Here is a 20,152-nt window from a genome sequence, read left to right on the forward strand (position 1 = left end):
TGCAGATGGTGAAATTGCTTCCAGATTGCCAGGGCTGCTGTTATTTCATTTCTGTAAGCCTGTAATAGGGTTGGAATCAGCTTTGGGAATGCAAGATGAGGGGCTCCATCTTAGGTAAACAAACAGATCCAAATCTGGGACCTCTCTAAAAAACTGTGCTAGAGTGTTATTTATTTATTTCTTTATTTCTTAACAGATGCCCCTTACCCAGTTAGGATTACCCAGAGTAATCCTAACCGCAAATATTCATAACATCTATTAAATCCCATCTGAATAATTCAGGCTAACACAAACCACTTCACAAATCAAAAGGAAAACAACTGAAATTACATCTTCAGGCTGCTATGTCCATAGTTTTACATGTCGCTTTATTTATTTATTTTTTTTAATCCAGTTGACCGCTATACTGCTAAGATAGAAGGATATTCAAAAATACCATATGAAAATCTAACATTTCTATTACTAGTGATGTTGTTTTGTGTTGCTGATAAAGAGGTCGGTACCCTTTCAATGAGCTGTGCGTTCCATACAAAGAGGTTTGAGAGGACCATGGTGAAGGCTTTGTGCTCAGGACCCAGCCTCTGAAGGTGAGGCCTGAGCATCACCTAGTCTGAAGGGTGGCAGGGCTGAAAAGGTGGATGAAGGGGGCTGCATTTAAACGCAGTAAAGGAAGGAATGCCTGGAAGCTTCTAGATGCCTTCAGTCACTGTGTGCACAGCTGTACCACGTTAAGTTTCCTGTCTATGTATCTATTTTATAATGAATATCGGGTTTTTTTCCCCCAAAGTTTTTGCAGGGCAACTTCTCAAGCTCCATAGAGTTCACACAAACTGTTTTAAAATTTCAAAAAATGTAATTAAAAATTTGTGATGAAGGGGATATATAGAGGCTGTGTTTTGCAGTTTGTTTGTTTTTTAAATACATATGAAACCTTGTTTCAAAGGTATTTTATTTTGGTGTATCTCTGTTTTTCGCGTGCATTTTCTTAAGTGTAGGGAAATGATAGACGATAATGACTAAAGCAATGCTAAATTATTTAAGTTTAAGAGACTGCAGCTCTGACACACATTTCTCTCTTTTAATGACTTGTTCATGTCTTCAGGGATATTTTGAGATGAACCGAATAAATACAAATCAATCAAACGCTTATAAAATGGAAAGCACTGTGAAAACTGTAAAAGCTCAATAAGGAGGCTTAAGCTCTCATTTATTTTTCCACAGAAACGATTGCAGCTGTGATATTTGACACACTGCGGGTTGCAGTGCCAGTCAGCGATTTGAACGAACAAAATATAAAGCCTGTGTGCCTCATGTCCAGATATAAAGAATGACAGCTAAATAGAAAGCGCCCATTCAGTTTCACTCAGGACAGGGAAGCATGGTAAATGAAACCGTGTCACTGGCTGCAGAGCGTGTCAATCATTAGGGGAAGCAGCTGATAGGTTATTGAAAGCAAAGAAGGGTGCTGAAGGCGTGGCGTGGAGACAATTTCACTCTCCAGTAAGGGCAAGTAAAACAGACTACCTGAAAGTGAGTCATGCAAAGTGATAGCTCGCTTTAATCTACAGCATATCATGTTTTCAAATGAAAATTAAAAAGGCATGTGGGCCCTACGTGGAAGAACACAGCAGCAGTGAGATGTGAAATGATTTCTTTAAGTATAACCATTTTAATTACATTGAATTCAAATGTTAAAGCCCCCTGTCATTTGCTTGTTTTCGTCTAGTGTTTTGACAGATTATAGATCTTTTAACTAGAGGACTGCGTTCGGTGCTCAAAATTCAAAGACCTTCCTGTGCTGGTCTGCAAGAGATTGCCCATGTGAACCAGCAGCTCTCCACCGTGTAACGCGGTGATGTGTGGTGCAGTGACGTCACTGATACTGCTGATCCACGCTGTTACACCTGACAGGTAAAAGGAAACTCCAGCGTCACAACCCTTGCAAGAGGAGTGAAAATGATGCTAAGTCGTTAATGGGACACAAGAACTCGGTTATTACGCGCGTACTTTATATGCAATTTGAAAATAAAGAAAACAAAATATATTGTAGACCGCCGGTATGAAAGAAAAGTATGTTCATAGCTATGTATAAGACATGTTGACTACTAAACTAGATCAATCGCGTCTCATTAACTTCGATATCAGCTACCAGTGCTGCGACAAATCTGATTGCGTCTTTTTCAATTTCCAGTCAAGAATATTCATATCAAATGGCAGTGATTATTCAAAGATAAATACTGTGTTGGAAAAAAAAAGCTCACATTTTAAATTTTACACACGTTGTATCTTTAGCAGTTGACACACACAGTACCATTTTTCTAAATGATACGCCAGTCACCCAGTCATTACTCATAATAACGATGCACTTTTTTTTTTTTTTTGCGGTATCAGAACTAGACTTCATTGTTCAATATACATTTTATAACCAGTGGTGATAGTGAAATAGCCTTTAAAAACAGCATTGCAGTGGCATGTACACATATGTGAATGTGGTGAGTGCGCATGCACACAGGTGTTTCTTATAGCATTGCACACACAATGATCTACAGTGTGCTCTCCCCCCTCCCCCGATGTGTAACAACAGGTTACACCGATGAAGTGTGCGTCTCTTTGACAGCGGATCAATCGACTCAGCCACTTGGCAAAAATAAACTACACGAGCGTGGTGTAGTAAACCAGCTCGAACAGGTTTCATTTCAATATTTATAAAACAAGCCACTAAACGCCAGCGACGCCTATCTAATCAGCGCAACGCATCGCCTGTAACAGTTTCTTTACAAGTCAAAAGTTGCAGCGAGCAGTTTTTTAAAAAGTGTTTAATAAAGCTCACTTCCTCTTTGCAGGGGTGGCGGAAGTACGTCAGTTGCATCAGCACTGAGGGGTTTGCTGCACCGACTCTCCAGTTTCAGTGTAGAGGAGACAGTGAAGAGAGCAGATTTTAATCACCTCTGTCTCTTTAAGAACATTCATCAAACCTTTAGGATTAAAAGCAAAGGAGAAAATCTTCCGATTCTACGAGCAGACTGACAACCACGGACCGATTAAGAGAATGGATTTATAAAACTTCCAGGCCGGGAATAAGCGCTTTCAGGGGGAGGGAGAGAATGGATGGGGTTTAATGCTAATCGGGTGGATTTAAATAAATACATAACATAAAACGTGAATAATATGCAGAAGACTCGGGAGATTCCAGCGTGCGTGTGAGTGTTTTTTTTTTTTTTTGGTTTGGTTTGGTTTGAAAATGAGTGCAACTTGGAGCGATGAGAAATGATTAACAGCTGAAACTTGCAGATCATGTAAAGAAGTGGACATTGACGGAACATCAATATTGAATCTATGTATAACAAACAGAATCCGCACGGATGTTTTCTGTTTTCGTGGGATCTGGATCTGTATTGAAAAACAAGGAGCAGCAATGTGATTTTTTTTTTTCGTTCTCCGTAACATGCATGTGTTTTAATTGTGTGTTTTGCCATTGCACAAAGTTGCAAAGCGAGTGATATTTTGTTGCAGTTTGGCACCTGCCCGGTGGAAGAAGGCATCGCTGGTTTTATTTGGGTTTCCAGGAGTATTTGGATCGCTGAAGGTCTGCTTTGGCGGATTATTTGGAATCGTGTCTGTAATATTTTCGGGAGATTCGGATTCAAGGTCATTCTGTGGAATTGTGCGTGTTTGTTTTGTTTTTTTTTCGTGGAATTTGCGAGCGGTTATTTTCTCTTCTTCGAAGGGTAAACCAACCGCAATTTTATCATCTTATTTTATAGTAAATAATTTATAAATGGATGGTAAAATGAGGCAGAGCCGGAGATCCAGGTCTCAAAGGGACCAGGTAAGGAGAAGGGAGTCTGCTAGCACGGATGCCCGCAATCAGAGTCCTTCCTCCGGCTCTGACAGGGACGAGAGTCCCGGCAGGGAACATGCTTCACAAAATGGGAAAAAAACTCAAAATGTGTCTGCTTCTGTCCGTGCCCCCCGGCCCCCGAGGAGGAAGAGAAGGGAATCCGGCTCTCAAGAGGAGGTTATTATTGATGGTTTTGCCATATCCAGTTTTATCACGCTGGAGTTCTTGGAGGTAAGGGATTGGAATTAAATTATTTTCACTCTAAAAACACGATGGTTTAAACAGTAGATTTAATAAGCCAGAAAAAAAAGTTTTTTTTTTTTTTTTAGACCTAGTATTGTTGTTAAGACATTTGTATTTAAAAAAAGTAATAATAATAAGCATGTACATATATGCTGTAGCACATACTGTCTGTGTATTGTGATGTAGTGGTATAAATATTTATCCAAGCTCATTTTAAACAAAAACATGCAAAATGTGTTGATTGTGATCTTACACATTAGATGACCCAAACTATGTGACCTTTCAGGGGTGACAGTACGATTTCTGTTGCATAGCAATTCCACCCATTCCAGGTTTTGATGAGTTTGATCAGCCCCAGTGTATATAGGTAACAAGCTCACCTGTGTCCAATTAAACTCTTAGTTAAACCAAGAGTGGCTCAAACTGCTATGCAGTTGGTGGTTGAATTTATTCCAACAGCTTTATTTAACTGGGTAGCTGTATTTATTCAGTGGGCCTGGTGGTTTGCATTGGGTTAGGGTCAGGGGGCTGTTTGAAGCCAGGTGCATGACTGATGCTGCTTCTGCAGTCAGGTGTAAAGATGAAGCTGTCCAGCAGTCTTGTCATTCCTAAAACATCTAAGCTCGGTTCACGTCCGTCTTCTCCCACCTGGGAAAGGGTGTGCAGTTTCTCTCCGCCCTTCACTTTCTTTGCCTTGGGGGCAGGTCAAAGGGGTGGTTGTTGTTGTTTTCCATCTTGTGGTATGTCCTTCATTTTATTTCTCAGAGGGGTACGTCTAATCTTTTGTTAGCAACAGAAATGACAAACGGAATCGTTTCTGAAAGCCTGTCATCAATTTGTCACAAACCGTCTGGTTATGAGATGAACCTGTCAAGCCCTCCGTAATTACTCGAAGATCCCATTAACCGTTTCCCCGGCACACTTACAGGAACTTCAATAACAGGACACGATTTTAAAATAGCTGCATTTTATAACGTTGACATTTTGGCTTGTCTTGGTGCCTGTTTGTGCGTATCCATTTACATATGTATGGAAATAGACACTGTAAACTGTACTTTGTAAGAGAACCTGGGTATCATTTGACTAGAAAATTACTGACAAGAGCCTTTCCAACAAGAATTTATTTCCCCAACACCCCAAAACATTCAGCTTGATACTGTGCATATAGTTACAGTAGCACTCTTCTGTCGAAAATGTCTTAACTTTGATATAGAGGTACTGTTGTGTATTGAGCAAAAAATAGAGGAAAAAAAACATCATTTACTTAAGTACAGATCATAAGTGTGCCTTGGCTACAGTAGTAGAAGCCTTTTAATGAAACACCTTTTCAATAGATCTACTATGAAACATTAAGAGACTTGTTTGAAAGCTACCCATTCACTAGGAGATCCTTCTTGGAAAGCATAAACCTGCTTCTGCAGTTCTACAGTAATGTAAAAGGGCCCTATTGAATAAAGCACATTTCATAACAGCAGATCGATCAGTACAATTTAAAGGCTGTGTTTTTTGAACGCAGCCTGTCATCGATTACAATATGAATGCGCTGTTAGTGGAAAGGATAAAAAGACTCTCCACATATGTGGTCAGTCCCACCCCTTGACCTCTAGCATGAGAATACACTTACATGTGTAAATGCATCCTTCTCTTGAGAGAACCAAAGCAGCACAAAGTGTCTTTCACACTGGGAACACAGTGAATACAGTGAAACTGATTAAGCAGAACTGTATGTTCCCTTAAAGCTTTCGAGTTTTCACTTCTTTTATATCAGCTGATTAATATGGCTGGGAGAATCCCTGCAGCCACTGTAGCCGTTCCTGTTTTCTGGGATCGGCGACGCCTCTTTTTAGGTGCGGATCATTTTTCCGTGTTGGGAATTGTTTGGTGATCAGGGAACGGCCGTGCTGAAATTGGAATATGATGACCAAGAACACCTCCCGGCTCAATGTCAGCCTTGTACAGCAAACCATGATTTGCATACATTGAAATGAGGCTTGTTTATTTAAACGTTTCTCCGCTGAAAGGGATGAGCTTCACGTCCAAGGTTGCCTGCCTGCCTGCCTGCCTGCCTGCCTGCCTGGGCTCCCAAGGCTGAGCACAGCACTTGAGTGTGTGTGCATTAGCAAGGGCTGCTCTCATGCTCAGACTTTAACATCCAGTCCTTCAGAGTCACACGGAATGCAATCTGTCTGCTACAGTGATCACAATCCCAGCACATGTGGAACGATGCCTGGACGTTCCGCTTTATTCATGTTCTTTTAAAAACATTTCTTTAGTAAGCATCAGCATTCCCTTGTACAGTTCAGAGGTTCATTGAAACAGATTTCTGTATTCGGTTGTACAGTTCGGCAGGTTCATTGAATAGGATTTCTGTATTTGGTTGTACAGTTCAGAAGACACTTTGTCTCCATGCCCCCACTTGTTTTCTGAAATGCAGCCTTCCTTTTCTTTGCACTGCAGATTGAGTTTAAAATATACAGAGAACTTGTCTTCTCGGCTGAAAGGAAAGCTACAGTGTAATTGCATATCAATTATATAACTGTGCAACAATACTATTAACCTTTTATTTACATAATCACTCACTAATAGCCCTTGTGTTTAAGAGTTAAAGGAGTATTTTCATTGGTGCATTAGCAATGGTCAGTATGCCTTTTCCTGTATCATCACAGGTCATTAATCTAAACTTTGAGCAGAAGGCATAGCTACCTACATTACTTTTAATAGTTCTCAAGCAATCAGTCGCTTCATCAGTTAGGTATGGTTGGTAAGGATTTTATTATAGCGTGTGTATGTGGGTGAGTCAGTGTGAACAAATCTCTTCTTCAGGGGCAGCAAGTAGAAACAGGAGGTAACTTGCTACCTTGCTTTAGGAAGGAATCTACTCCGTTATCAGTTATCTATTTGGACAGGTGAGACAAAGCAGTTGATGGTCTCAGCCCTGAAGAGAACATGATCACTTGAACATGAAGCCTCTCGGGTATCCCACAAGTGCTTGGGAAAGGTGTGTCTTTATCTCTGGGCTAAATGTCCTCATTTTAATTCAATTCAGCACCAACAAACCCAACACTCAAGATTTCTTTGCTTGCAAGTCTTGTGATTTGAATAATAAATATATCATCTGTTAAACATGAATTGTTTGCTGGCAAGATATAGACTAATTGTGTCTTTGGTAAAAAAAATCTGCAAAATATTCATGTTGCAAAACTTGTATAGCTACTCAATTCAGTTTACGTACAGTATATGTACAGTTTGCATGCATACACATTTGTTTCTTTAAGTATTTACATAGTGAGACCTCTGCAAAATGAAGTTGCTGCAGATATTTCCTGTTTTAACTCCTATATATGTTAACACACAAAATGCAACACATGGTGTCGTACACAGAGACCCCGGTCCAGACGATTCTCTTGTTCAACATGCAGGGAGGGCAAACAGTGCCCTGCCGGCTCAGCAGGGACTGTGTCATGCTGGCCTCTGTGCTGAGCGCTAACGGGGAAGATAACCTGCTCACACTCCATCTATCAGCCGTACAGAACACAGATGTGCTTCTTAACCCAGGTTACGGCTGCTGTTCTTACACAGAGACCCCGACAGAGGCACAGGGTGTGCAGCACGCAGTCAGTAATTACAAGCAAAACATCAACAACAGCTCCCTTTCTGTAATGGCGGAGTGCAAGCTGCTTAGTCAGGTTTCCTGCACTTAGTCACGCTTTGGGTTCTCATTAACTTGCTGTTTTAAGATTCGCTGGGCTGCTCACCAGCCTCACCCGGAGCCACCTCTATTATCCTGACTGCTCACTTCTCATCAGGCCTGATTGCTGTGTAATGCACAGCTTAGCCCAGAGGTGCTCAGAAGTTTGCTTTGGCAGCAGAATGCATCAATAAGGTAAGCGGCTTCACGCTTTCACAGCGCATCAAGTACTGGCCCCAATTCACAGCTATTGCTAAGGAATGTGTTTTTGTTTTGTTTTTAAAAATGTTTTAAATCATTCTGTGTGGTTAGGCAGTGCTTTGAAAAATGATGATTAACTAAACAAACAAAAAAAAAAAAACTCAATTGGAAAGGGTTTAATTTACACCAAACAATTGAACTAATCAAAAAAGAGCTTTTAAAAATAGTCAACAACATAGTCCTTAAAATCTTGTGAGTAAGACGCACTGATTCTGCACTGAACTGAGATGGGGAGGGGTGATATGTTTCTGTTCCAGCGTAGCGTAATGAATGATTCCAGGATCTTATCAAATTCTGTGCTTCTGGGGGAGTTTATATGAAGGATGGTCGGGTGTGAGGTTGAATGGTATTGCATACAATACTGGCTGTACAGCTTACATTCTTTGGTATGAGGCTTGTATTTCATTGATTGCAGTTCATGGTAGGAAAGCTAATGGGGAATGGAAGGACAAAAACAAACATGTGGATAAATTAAACTTGAAAAGCAATGGATTCTGGCAGAGGAAGCTGGGCTACGTGTGAGGCATGCACTTGCAATGAAATCATTAAGTCATGATGCACAAGAGATAAGGTAAGTCCCTGTTTCTGAACGCGGATCAAATATTTACATAGTGCAATAACCAGTGGGGTTTTTACTGTTAAAATTGTACAATGACAAGCAGTTCAATTTGAGGTTTATTTTCAATGCAATTCGAACTGTGTTGCATTGTTACTTCACGCAGAAGATGACTGGCATACCAATTGTCGGCATGCATTTCTTGGCAAGATAAACGTTCAAATGAATCCTGATCACCAGAGGGAATAGGGTGTTATTTAAAGAGATACTTATAAAGTGATTGTGAAGGGTCAGAAAATACGATGGTGGTTCATTTATTTATCACTTGCTGTCCGCAGTGTGCATTTGGGGCTCGTGCTGTAATGTGTTTTTTGAACGCAGTAGGGTCATGGTCTTTTGTGTAATTCTGGAATGTAAATAAGTTGGTAAACAAAGTTGTCTTGGTAAAAAGTAGACTAAGCATGGCTGAAACTATGCAGGAGAGAAATGACAGAGATCAGCAGATTGTGACTTCCTGCTCTTTTAGCAATGTAAGTGACAGAGTGCCTTGTGCCCCAGGATCCAGTAACATAACGTTGACAGTGTCACACATCTACTGTGTGTGCCTATTGAGGGAGAGCATAATCTTACACACAATCCCTTGGCTTCTCAAAGCTCCCCAGGCTCCACCAGGCAGGTGTAAATGATTCAGACAAAGGGGAGCTGCAGGAGGGAAATGAAAGAGAGGTTGGATTATAACTTTAACTGACCCAACGCAGAGAGCAAATAGCCATTGTTTCTGTCATTTTGTCACTGGCTTCCTCAGTGTCGCAATGTAAATGATAGCAGCAACTGATCTTTAGTACCATGTCTCTCCAAATGCAGGGAAGGGAACTAGAGGGGTAGTGTGACCATATTCATTAACCTACAGTCGATTAGAAATGATCGGATTATTATACTGAATCTGTTTAGGTTGGTTTTCACCAAGTCATCCTGTTGGCTCGTGTGGTGGGAATGGTCCGACAGAGGAATTCTGGTAGTCTCAGCCCATCAGCACAGCACATTTACTGCAGCATGTTGGACCATTGCTGAGCACGTAGTGGCTGCATTTTGTAATCCACTGTACCTGCTCTGTACAGTGCTTTTTATTAGTTAAGTGCTTGGGAAGCTCTATAGCCTACATGTAATGGTTTATCAGAATTATGACAAAAACATGACAATAATAATAATAATAATAATAATAGAGAATAATAAAGTAACTGCATGTACAAAGCCGCCCCCTCTGAAATATTGTACAGCAGCAGGAACCTCCTCTCCCACAAGCAGTAGGGGTTTCCTGCAAAGTGTGTGTATTTTTATTTTTTTGTTCTGCCCTGGCCTGTGGTTTTTCTGATAATGCAGCACTTTGCTCTCAGCAGCCTGACTGACTCACATATTCTGCAGAAATTAAAGAGTTCCTAGAACACATATTGCTCTTAAGAAATTGTAGGAAGTATTCCTGCTTATGCTTGGCAATGACAAAAGACTGCTGCTTATTTTAGCCACGTATTGTGCTTTGGTTCTGGGGAATTTCAGCCTTTGTCTTTTTGTTAGGTAGGCTGAAATGTTCCTTTCTGTGGTGGGTGCAAGTACAAAACATGTGCACCCTGTACAGGTCTATTCAAAACTGCAGAGCTGTTTTGAGGAGGGAGGAGGGAGGGGAAGGGAAGGGGGGTGTTCCCAGGGGTTGGTATGATTACGGTCGGAAAGTGTTGTTTTCTCATAAGAAAGCAGAAGGTAACCTTCTCTTTATGCAGCCAAGCTGATTGCAAGCAGCAGCTGAATAGTGAAGATGTTCGGCTCAGTCTTCACAGTGGGCAATGCCTGTCCACTTTCATGTATTCTACCTTCCTTCAGAGAAGCGGCTCATGATTTCTGAGCACGTTTCCTGGTATTGTGCAGCTGAAACGTTCTCGCCTTTCATTGTTTTTGCTCTGCTTGATCCCCAAGGAAATAGACTCCAGTCTCCCCTGACTTGCTCTGAAGGCTTGTTAGTCCACTTCCCTGCCATGGAAGATGAAAAGGAGACAATTCCACTTTCTGCCACGACCAGGGAAGACCTCATTAGTTAGTAAAGGCAGCTTCATTAAAGGCTTCCTAGAAGCATCAATCAAATCTTCTCTAAATCGGTGGAACCTCTTTTTCACATGATCAGTCCTACTTTTCTGAAAACGTTGGGGGGCGTTGGATTTTTGAACATGCAGCACATGCAGACTTTTTCTATGTTTCAGTAAAATTAGTGCTGTATGTTGCTGTCTTTAATGTGGACTCACATGAGTTAAACCATGACGTTAATCTAAATTAGTGCTTACTAAACTAAAGAATGTGGGTACGTGTCATGTCTGTAGATCTTACGGTATTCAGTGAAATTACATTTGATGTGTGTGTACTTTTAAGCTTACTTTTAAGCAGTAGTTTGAAAAGTAAAATTGTGTTCTGTAATTGCACAGCTGATTGGACCAGCTGATAATAATAATAATCATAATAATATCATTTGTATTTCTGTTGCTTGTATATTAATACACCAAGCCCACTTTCTGCCCCAGTCAAAGTGGCTGCTGGCACCTGATTGCCGAGCAGTGATTTCTTTAACCGGGAACGTTATGCTCAGTTTAAAAAGGTATCCTGTAATTTCATCATGCATTATTTAGAAGTTAAGCCATTCCTCCAAGCAAGAGGTCGGAGCCTCCAAGACAATCTGTCTCTCAAACGGCCTCCCTCTGCCTGTGATACTGTAGGTACCGGCATGGGGTTTTGTCGGTAAAGTGTTGATCCAAAAAGCACATGAAGTACACTGATAACGTCCAGCAAGCCAGCACACATGCTTGCGAGGTCGGGTACCTAAGGGAGTGTTTCTGGAAGCTGTGGTTCTGTTGAACAGTGCATTGTATCGTCTCCCAGATAACATGAGAGACTGTATCTGTATAGTAGCTCGATCTGGCACCCGGAGTCTGCAGCTAGATCCAGCACCCTGCTTCGTCTCCGCTTGAAGTTCACTACGTCACGGGAGGATGAGCTAGCGGCACCTTCACTGGAGCTCCTCAGGGCTTTCTGGAGGACATGAAACCACCTGACTGATTGCTTCTTGGTTTGGTAACCAGATACGAGCCAGGGATTCCTGCCAGAGAGAGAGAGAGAGAGAGTGAGTGAGCTAATGCATGTTTGGGCTCTGATGGCAGAATGGAGTTCATTGTTCATGGGAGAATGCACAATGGGTTTTCTGTGTTATGCTTCAGCCTAAAAGTTAAGAGATGTTTGGGAGGGAGTGGGAGGGGAGTAGGCTATACGTTTGAGTGTCAGAATGGCCTGTGAAGTTTTGAAATTTGCACCATGTGGGTTCATTTCATTGTTTTCAGGTTGTCAATAATAATAATAAAAGAACTTTTTTCCAATACAGATGCTGTCTTTTATACATTCACTTTAGCCCAGGACCTCCCGTTTTGGCTCCTCCATTGCTGCAATTAGATTGCCTTCCTGCTTTGGAAACCGTGGCTGTAGACAGCATGTTATCTGCTGTAGCACATTCTAGTGTGCATATTTATGCTAGGCCACAGACATGTGGGTGCCAGCGAAACAAACCACGGTGACATTAAAGAGAGCTGCTGTCTGTTCATCCATTACAGGAGCTCTGTATGTGTATGAGCACGGACTTGTGTTCTGTGTGCGAGTAATGGCTCAGTTAAAACAGGATGTATTGACTGTACTGATATTTGTTCATAGAAAGCTGTGTTTAATAGGGTTCTATTTCAACCCAAGTAAATGATTCTGAAACACAACACAGGAGATATCCCAATATACATCCCACATTAAATAAAATACTCACGTTGGTGTTTTTTGCTGACTTTGCTTTGCATTTAGTTATCCTCCCCCAAGCCTGCAACAATCAAAACGCAATCAAGAATTCCACACTTCAGTACATGTTTACCCCTGAATTCTGAACTGAGCAGCGCCTGTGTTCCACCAGTGGCTAGCCTAATGCTGTGAACCTAAAATTCAATTCAAAATGATTCTGAAGTTTAATTTAAAATATATGTTTTTAGTTTTTTGCTTTGCACTTGTAACATGGTAGGCCAATAAATGCATAGCTGCTGCAATTTCTGTCTCCACAACCCCTCCACGACAACAGTGCCTGCTTTGAAATTGAGAGCGCTGCTTGAGTCTGATTGCTCCCACCAGTGTAACAGATGAGCAGCGAACTGGGTTAATGAGCTGGCAATCCTGCTGCCCTCCGATTGCAGGGCCTGGTTAGGCAGCAGTATCAGTTGTTAAAAGGAGCTGGATCTCAGGAGCACTGCTCCAGGGGAGACGAGCTAGGCAGTCATTTCAGACAGGGGATTGGCTCCAGCAGGTACGTGCTCTCTCAGAGCGTTTGTTTGTTTTTCTGAGTAACTCTACCAAATAAGTGAAGCTGGCAAAGCCTGCAAACACAACTGGAAGAATTACTATTAAAACAAACTGTTTTCAATAGATATGTTACAAAAAGTCATACTTCATAACACACGTTTTAAAATAAAAACTTTGGAAAGGAATTACTAGCAAGATGTTGAGTTGCATTAAGTTTTCTTTAGCACCAGGAACACAAATATCCATCAGACCCTGGTGTATAAATTATATAGGAGTGTGTGTGATGCTTGTGGTGTTGGCATTTAGATAAGTTATTGCTTTTCCTGGCAGTGCAATGACATTGAAAAGCTGGCAAACACAAGGAAAGCTGTTCAGTTGATGCAAAGCAAGTTAAACACTGTGCTGGAGTGAGACGTCCACGCAGCAAGCAGGGTCAGTGAGAGAGTCAGTGCTGAGTTACAGCTCAGAGCTTTGGTACCAGCCTGTTAATGAACTCTTTCTGCAGGCCAGCATCAGCATAGCTATCCTGCCTAGGATTACTTTCCTGCTGGGTAGCACTATGAACAGAATGCAAGGGTATAACCTCCCGACAGCAAACCTGAACAGACTCCTGTTTCAGGTTTCTCTGGTGTAGTTAGCAACAGTATACCGTTACTGTGGACCCTAAGAGGTTTTTAGTATGGATCAACAGTTATTGTATGCTATGGTGTAGTGCTGAATGGAACATGATTGAATATTCTTTAATGAATGCTCTTTCATTTTGAGTGAGCTGGTACCCCTGCAGATGACCTGGTAAAGAAGTGCTGTTCTGTACAGTAGACTGGGTGTTACTTACTTCAGACCTCGTGTATGTTTTAGTTTTCTTTATAAATACTGTAAAGAGTCTGTGATTTATAGATCTACGTAAGCGAATACGAACATGGTCACACGTGCCCGGATGTTAAGAGATACACACCTGGTGTGAAAAGAGGATCGACTATAAGATTGGTTTCATATCTTGTGACAGTTTTTGACTTGATCCAGCTGTCATAATGCAGAACAAGCGTCTCTGACAGGTCAGGATATTAACCCGACTGTGCGAGTCCCTGTAAAAAAAAAAAAAAAAAAACTTTGCTTCTATTCAACATCGCCTTCACAATAAACCCTTCGATTTCTAATACAGTTATTTATCTGGGACTGAAACTGAGCTGCAGGAGCTGAGCTGACCCTGATTTAAATTAGTATATATTTTTTTTCTCATTCTGGTAGGACTATTTTTTTGTCCTTGTTTTAGCCAGTGCCCCTTCGGAACTGGAAATGAGAGAAAACTAACAATCCTCACAATGCAGGCGCCATCATTTCCAAGGAAAGCAGAACATTTGTTGTGCAAACGACTGTACTTCAGAGGAATAGCCCTCTGTACACATGGGGACAATATGAAGAATATGGTACTGTCTTGTGCATCTTGTGGTAATTAAACTGCATGTGTCTTTTTTACCCAACTCATCTGCAGTCATTCAGGTGGAAAATGAATAGATGTTTTTGTGCAGATTGTTTTTCCAAGACCTCCGGAGGTGGAGGCGCTGCCAGGATTTATAGTTTTCTTACACGACCGCAATAGCGTGAAATTCTGCTACTGAATCGTTACTAAACAAGCCATGCTGTTTGTCTTCACTTTGCTGAAACAGAACAGACATTTTAATACTTCAGATGATGTGACTGTCTCTTTCGTTGGGTGTTGCGCAAACAGGTGACTGGTATTGGGTTGCAATATTGAACTGGTTTGTGAGTAAGACCATCAGTAATGGTCGGGGGTGGGGAGTCATGTGACCTGCCATGCTCAGAGGGTAGAGAACATTAAATTGGTGATAAACAGTGTTTCAAGATCTATTCATTTACCTTGTATTAGTATATCTGGTCCCTCTAGTAATGTGATAAAAACACAAGCAAAGGAACCAAATGATTTACAATAAAATAATGTTGATAGTTCTAATAAGAGAAACGGGAACATGGATTTTAAAAACCCACTCCTTTAATGACACTGAAAGGCACTCCTAATATTTCTTTTTATCATCTTTGAGAGATAGCAGTGTTGAAAGTGCATTCTAGTGTAGATATTCAATCTGTGTGTTTTTTCAGATGAAGTATTCTGGCTAGGGGCACTGCTTTTCTCTAAGACTAGCCCTGGAGTGTGCAGTAGTTACTGGCACTGGTCCCATAACTTGCTGTGTAGCATTTTCCAACAAGGTTCAGCTTGCGTGTGCTCTATGCCTTCACATTTTAAAAGGGGAGTCTCTTGCTTTTTACTTCACAGTGCTCAAGTGTTTTAATTCCCAACGTCTGTCTAAAACGCTTGCATTGAATATGTTTGGTCTTTCTGAACCACTTGTCCAATTGTGTTGAAATGTGCTTGGGTCATTTTGTTTAGTTAGTTTATTGATAGTATCACAATGTAACTTGTTTCATAACTTGTCAGATTCAGACTGGGTTGATTTGCCTGTCCACTGAGTTCCTGCCCATCCTAATTTGCTGTGCTTGTACTTTGCTTCAAATGCTGGGGACCTGTTTTGACAGGCAAATAAAGCGCGCCTGTCTCTGTATAACAGTCATACACAGTTACAGTCAATCAATCTCTCTTTCAATTGTTTAGCGTTAATGGAATCCTAATGTGTTTTATTTAATGATGCACAATTGAAAACCTTCAGTAACTTGAAACAAAGCACAACCTTGCATGACCTTGACGATGTTTTTAATATCGTCATTCTTTATCTTGTCAACCTGATTACTAAGAAAAACAGTTGAATATGGGTTTATTTAAGATTTCACGCTGTATATTACTAGTATACTCTGTTCCAAGACCCGAGCTAATGCCTATGGTTTTTAAAGCCATGCAAATAAAAAGCTTCTCTGATCACTTATGTCAACATGGACTAATCGGGTTGTTTATCTTGCATTCGAGAACGTTGTACCCAACTTTATTCACCAAGCTGCGTTCTCTTCATTGGCTGCCCCTTCTTGACTTCGGTAGACTCCCTCTCCCTCTCTCTCTCTCCCTCCCTCTCCCTCTCCCTCTCTCTCTCTCTCTCTCTCTCTCTCTTTTCCTCTTCCTCTCCCTCTCTCATTCCCCCTCCCTCTCTCTCTCCCTTTTTATCCACACACCCATAAATGAGTTACACTGCTGTTTGCTTGGTCAGCATTCTCCCCCGGGGCTCTGGCACAGAAACTTGTTGTTGGTAAGAGACAGGCTTAGCTACAGAGCAAAACAAACCGCGAGGAAGCTGGGGAGGAGCTGCCAGCGGTTATGAGGCAGTGCAAAAACAAATAAACAGAGCTGGGGAGGCAGCAATAGAGCCGCGTCGTGTACAGTGTGGTTTTGAAGCACAAAAGAGTCCTGTATCAGCCTGATTGTACCGCTTCTATTTCTACAGTAGTTACAATATACAGATACCATTTGTAATTGTATTCAAGTTATTCACATCCCACAAGAGAGAATGAGATTGGCTGGTGGGGAATGATCCGGGGGGTCCTGACATTTCACAGCTGAGTTTAGCATACATCTGAAGGAAAATACACCACTTCCTCCACCTGAGTGAATTCGGATGAATAGAAACAGCGTGACCTGTTGAACCAGTGGTGTGGTAGGGAATGACCTGGATACTCCTTCACACACACCGGCGTGGTACACAATGCCACCTACACTAGCCAGCAGATTGTCTTCCTGCTAGCATCCGCCCTCATATGCAATGGACTCTGCCCAGCTTGAAAAGGATTGTGAATTATTGAAAGGTTTCAATGTGATTGCTGCCAGGGTACAGTAACTATGAGTATGCCTCATCCTCACAGTATCTTCAATAAAACAAGGTGATCGCACCTCGAATACCAGCTCCCTGCCTAGCATTAGACACTCAGCCATTCATCACTGGCCTGATTCAGATTTAAATTTGATGAGACAAAAGATGGCTGTGTAGGAATGATATGTATCTCTACATCTTCTCAAGATGGGCATTTACAATGATGCAGTAAAATGAGTTCTCTTACCTGTGGGATATAATGCCACATTCAAATGGGTTCTGTTTGCCGGCAGTCTGACATTGTGTTCTGTTTTTCTAGCTGCTTGGAACATATAGCTCTTTGTGCAGAAGATCTCATACTTGCATGCATATGCATAATAACACACACACACAACACCACTTCAGTGTTCTACATGCATGCAGTGACAAATATCCTGCATATCCTGACTTCTATAGCTGTGCGTTCACAAGTGTGGGTTTCCGCGTGAGTAAAGCATAGACATGAACACTACAACTCAATGCCATCTGTTTCTATCCAAGCCATTTTATTTAAAGCAGTAGACTGCCTTGTAGGCATGTTTGTAGAAGGTCAGTTTGCATCAGCTGGACCAGAAGTGTTTTTTTAAGCCAGGCAATCCCGACAGACCTGCCAGATTCCACAGTGTGTCTATACCTCGGCAATACGAAGAGTAAGAGCCAGGTTTGGATAACAAAGAGCTTCCGCAGATCTGACCTGAGAACCTTCAAATCTCAGCGAGCCAATTAGCTGGATTAAGTGATGAAACACTGCACAGTCTTGTATTTGTGCTGCAGAATATCCTTATAACAGAAACTGAACCCCAGCTAATCGCTGAGAACTTGTATTACTGCATGGTGTAAACTGAGATCTAAACATCATAAACAAAGCCCAGGGAAAACTGAAAAGTTACATACAATGACATGTGAAGCTACTGTACTTGCTCTTTAAAATAGCCAAAATAATAAACGTTCTTGAGTCCGTTATGTGCAATTGTTTTATCCCCTGGGATAGTCATGTTTATCAACAAGCATTAAGGGTGTTAACCAAACATCTGAAAAGTGCATTTCAAGTTCACCCCTGCCTGTGTCGTGCACAGAATAACTTGCCAGCAACATTCAAAGAATGAACCCCTGACCTCCCACGCTGTGGAGTGATATTAGATTCCATTGCACACCACTGAGTAGAACCACATGTCTAGCTGGAAGAAGCCTGTCTCTCACAATTTCATGTGTTTAACTGATCACCCTGCGAACACTCGCCCATTGTCTGAAAACATTTCATGTGTTTAAGTGATCACCCTGCTAGCTAATGCTTGCAATTCCTCTGTTTTGCATTGCACTCCCAGGGGTAGACTTTGTATTGTTCTCTTCAGGAAAAATATAATTTCCAGAGTCTAGTCTGGGAACCTATTGGAACTGTCATGCAAATGCATTTTGCACCATATCTGATGAGCCAAAGCTACTCTATAAATCTGCATCTTTCAACGGTACCGCAGTTATAAGAAGTTGTGTCTCTCAGATTAATCTCCCCCTCATAGGATTCCCAGGTGATCTTTTAGAATATACAGCCTCTCACTGCGGCTGTGGGTTCTCTAAATGTCTGCAGATTGCTCCATCTATTTTCTCAGATGCACAGCTGTTATGGGTACAGTGCATATAGAGTGCAGAATTAGCACATACATTACTGGTAGATACCAGCTATTAACATAATGTTTCTGACTCCTCAGAGGTGTGCCAGTATTGGAATAAAAAAGATGAATGTTGCCTCTGCAAAGTATAGCGTTTGGAAACATCAGACATTTGCCTTTGAGGAGGCATAAAAGCACTGTGGTGAATAGCCTGTCAACAATGCCCTTCTTGAGAAAGTGAACCAAGATGTGGTACAGGCTCCGGTTTTATGTTTAAAAAGAGAGCAGGATTCATGAACTGTAACAAGTGAGTTAGTCATAGGAATGACATGGCGCTCTCCAGCATCCAACCTGACTGAGTGACAGCTGAAATGAATGGATCAAGAAGGGTCAAACTTTAACTGCAAATATGCTTTACTTCTGAAACTGTTTCCATGCAAACCTTGTGCATCTGACAAGGTGTTGCGATTGCACTTTTCGTGACATTGCTTGTTAAAATGCCTGGTGTTTCAGAGAAGGGCAGAGTTATATTGTTATAATGGGTAACGTGGAGTCATAGAACCACTGTAAGCGTGGCTGGTAAGAGGAGGTGCTGACACATGCTAAACCAGGCTGATCACACCATTGTTTTTAGCTGCAGCAAGTCCGGTTTTAAATAAGTATATTGGCACTGCATGCAATATGTCCCAGGTTCAAATACAAACTGCAACAAAGGGAGTAAAGTGATGGATCAGGGAGTGTGTGCTAAACAGAGGTAAACAGAGGCTGTTAAACATGCAGATCTGTCACTGTACCCTTTAAGAGCACTGCTGCTGAACAGCATGGGCTGGAAACACTCGGGAGTTTCCATGTGGCAATCACAATGAAGAGGAAGTAACCCAAGGGCACAGGAGATTGTAAAGAGCAGGGGAATGCAGGCCATAATAAGAGCTGGTAAAGGATAGGAATGTGGAACTATGTAGACTTTGTCTTCTGGGAAATGTGCATGTTAGACATTCAGTTTAGCATCGATGAGGATCACCTGAGAACACAACTGCTGTGCTATTACATGCCTCAAAGAAGTGAAGTGCTGGCTTTTAAATCCATTTTCTTACCTCATAGTAGCTTTATTAATGTTTTTACAGCCTCTGCTGAGAATCATTTGGTTTGCTTGTTTTAAATAAATAAATAGGAAAGCTACCCCCTGACAAATTACTCCTTCAGGAAGAAAATAAATCGGTTGCAAATCAAATTGCACCAGTTCATTCACTGTCTCCTTCGGATCCTTCTGCTAGGAGAAGAGAGGCAGGAGCAATTCCCTCAGCCTGCCCATGCCTGGCAAATCAGCGAGAAATCAACTGCCACTAATCTTCCCACCGCTTCCCGAACCTCCAAGACCAAGCTCCCACTACTGTGCTAATTTCATCCTCCCCTGTGCTGAAATGGGTTCAATCAAATAAGCAATTGAGTTGCCGTCATATGCACTGAGATTTAAGGTGGAGCCGGTACACTTGCAGTGTTTCTGCATTGCCATGTGACAGCAGGGATCAGCGCACAAGCTTGTGTGTGGGGTTGTTGTTAGCTGTGTAATTCTATAGCATAGCAAAGCTAATGCCTCGGATCTGGAGATGGATGTCTTTCTATTGGGTTACCAGCTGAAGCGCTCACAGAGTCATGCTGCACCAAATTTATTTAGTCCCAGACCGTATATCAGCTGGGAAGAGAAGCGTCGAACATCACTTTCAATTTCGGTGACTGATGCATGTGTCTTAAATCTTCTTTAATGTCAGGGGTGACATTTCTGAC

General features: G+C 41.7%; 1 protein-coding gene across 8 annotated transcripts in view; it reads left to right on the top strand.

Moving 5' to 3' along the window:
* The first annotated feature begins 2,793 nt into the window (after positions 1-2,793).
* The window catches only part of LOC117973323 (autism susceptibility gene 2 protein-like), a 219,343-nt gene continuing 201,984 nt past the window's right edge, over positions 2,794-20,152 (top strand). For 2 of the 8 annotated variants that reach the window (XM_059032724.1, XM_059032725.1), the window contains exon 1: positions 2,794-4,072. In XM_059032724.1, coding sequence (XP_058888707.1) covers positions 3,779-4,072 — 294 coding nt within the window. In that variant the 5' untranslated portion in view covers positions 2,794-3,778. The remainder of the gene's footprint in view (positions 4,073-20,152) is intronic. The other 6 variants (XM_034925294.2, XM_059032726.1, XM_034925293.2 and 3 more) reach the window with 5 other exon arrangements.

Source organism: Acipenser ruthenus, chromosome 11 (genome assembly GCF_902713425.1).
Source record: "Acipenser ruthenus chromosome 11, fAciRut3.2 maternal haplotype, whole genome shotgun sequence".
NCBI lineage: Eukaryota > Metazoa > Chordata > Actinopteri > Acipenseriformes > Acipenseridae > Acipenser > Acipenser ruthenus.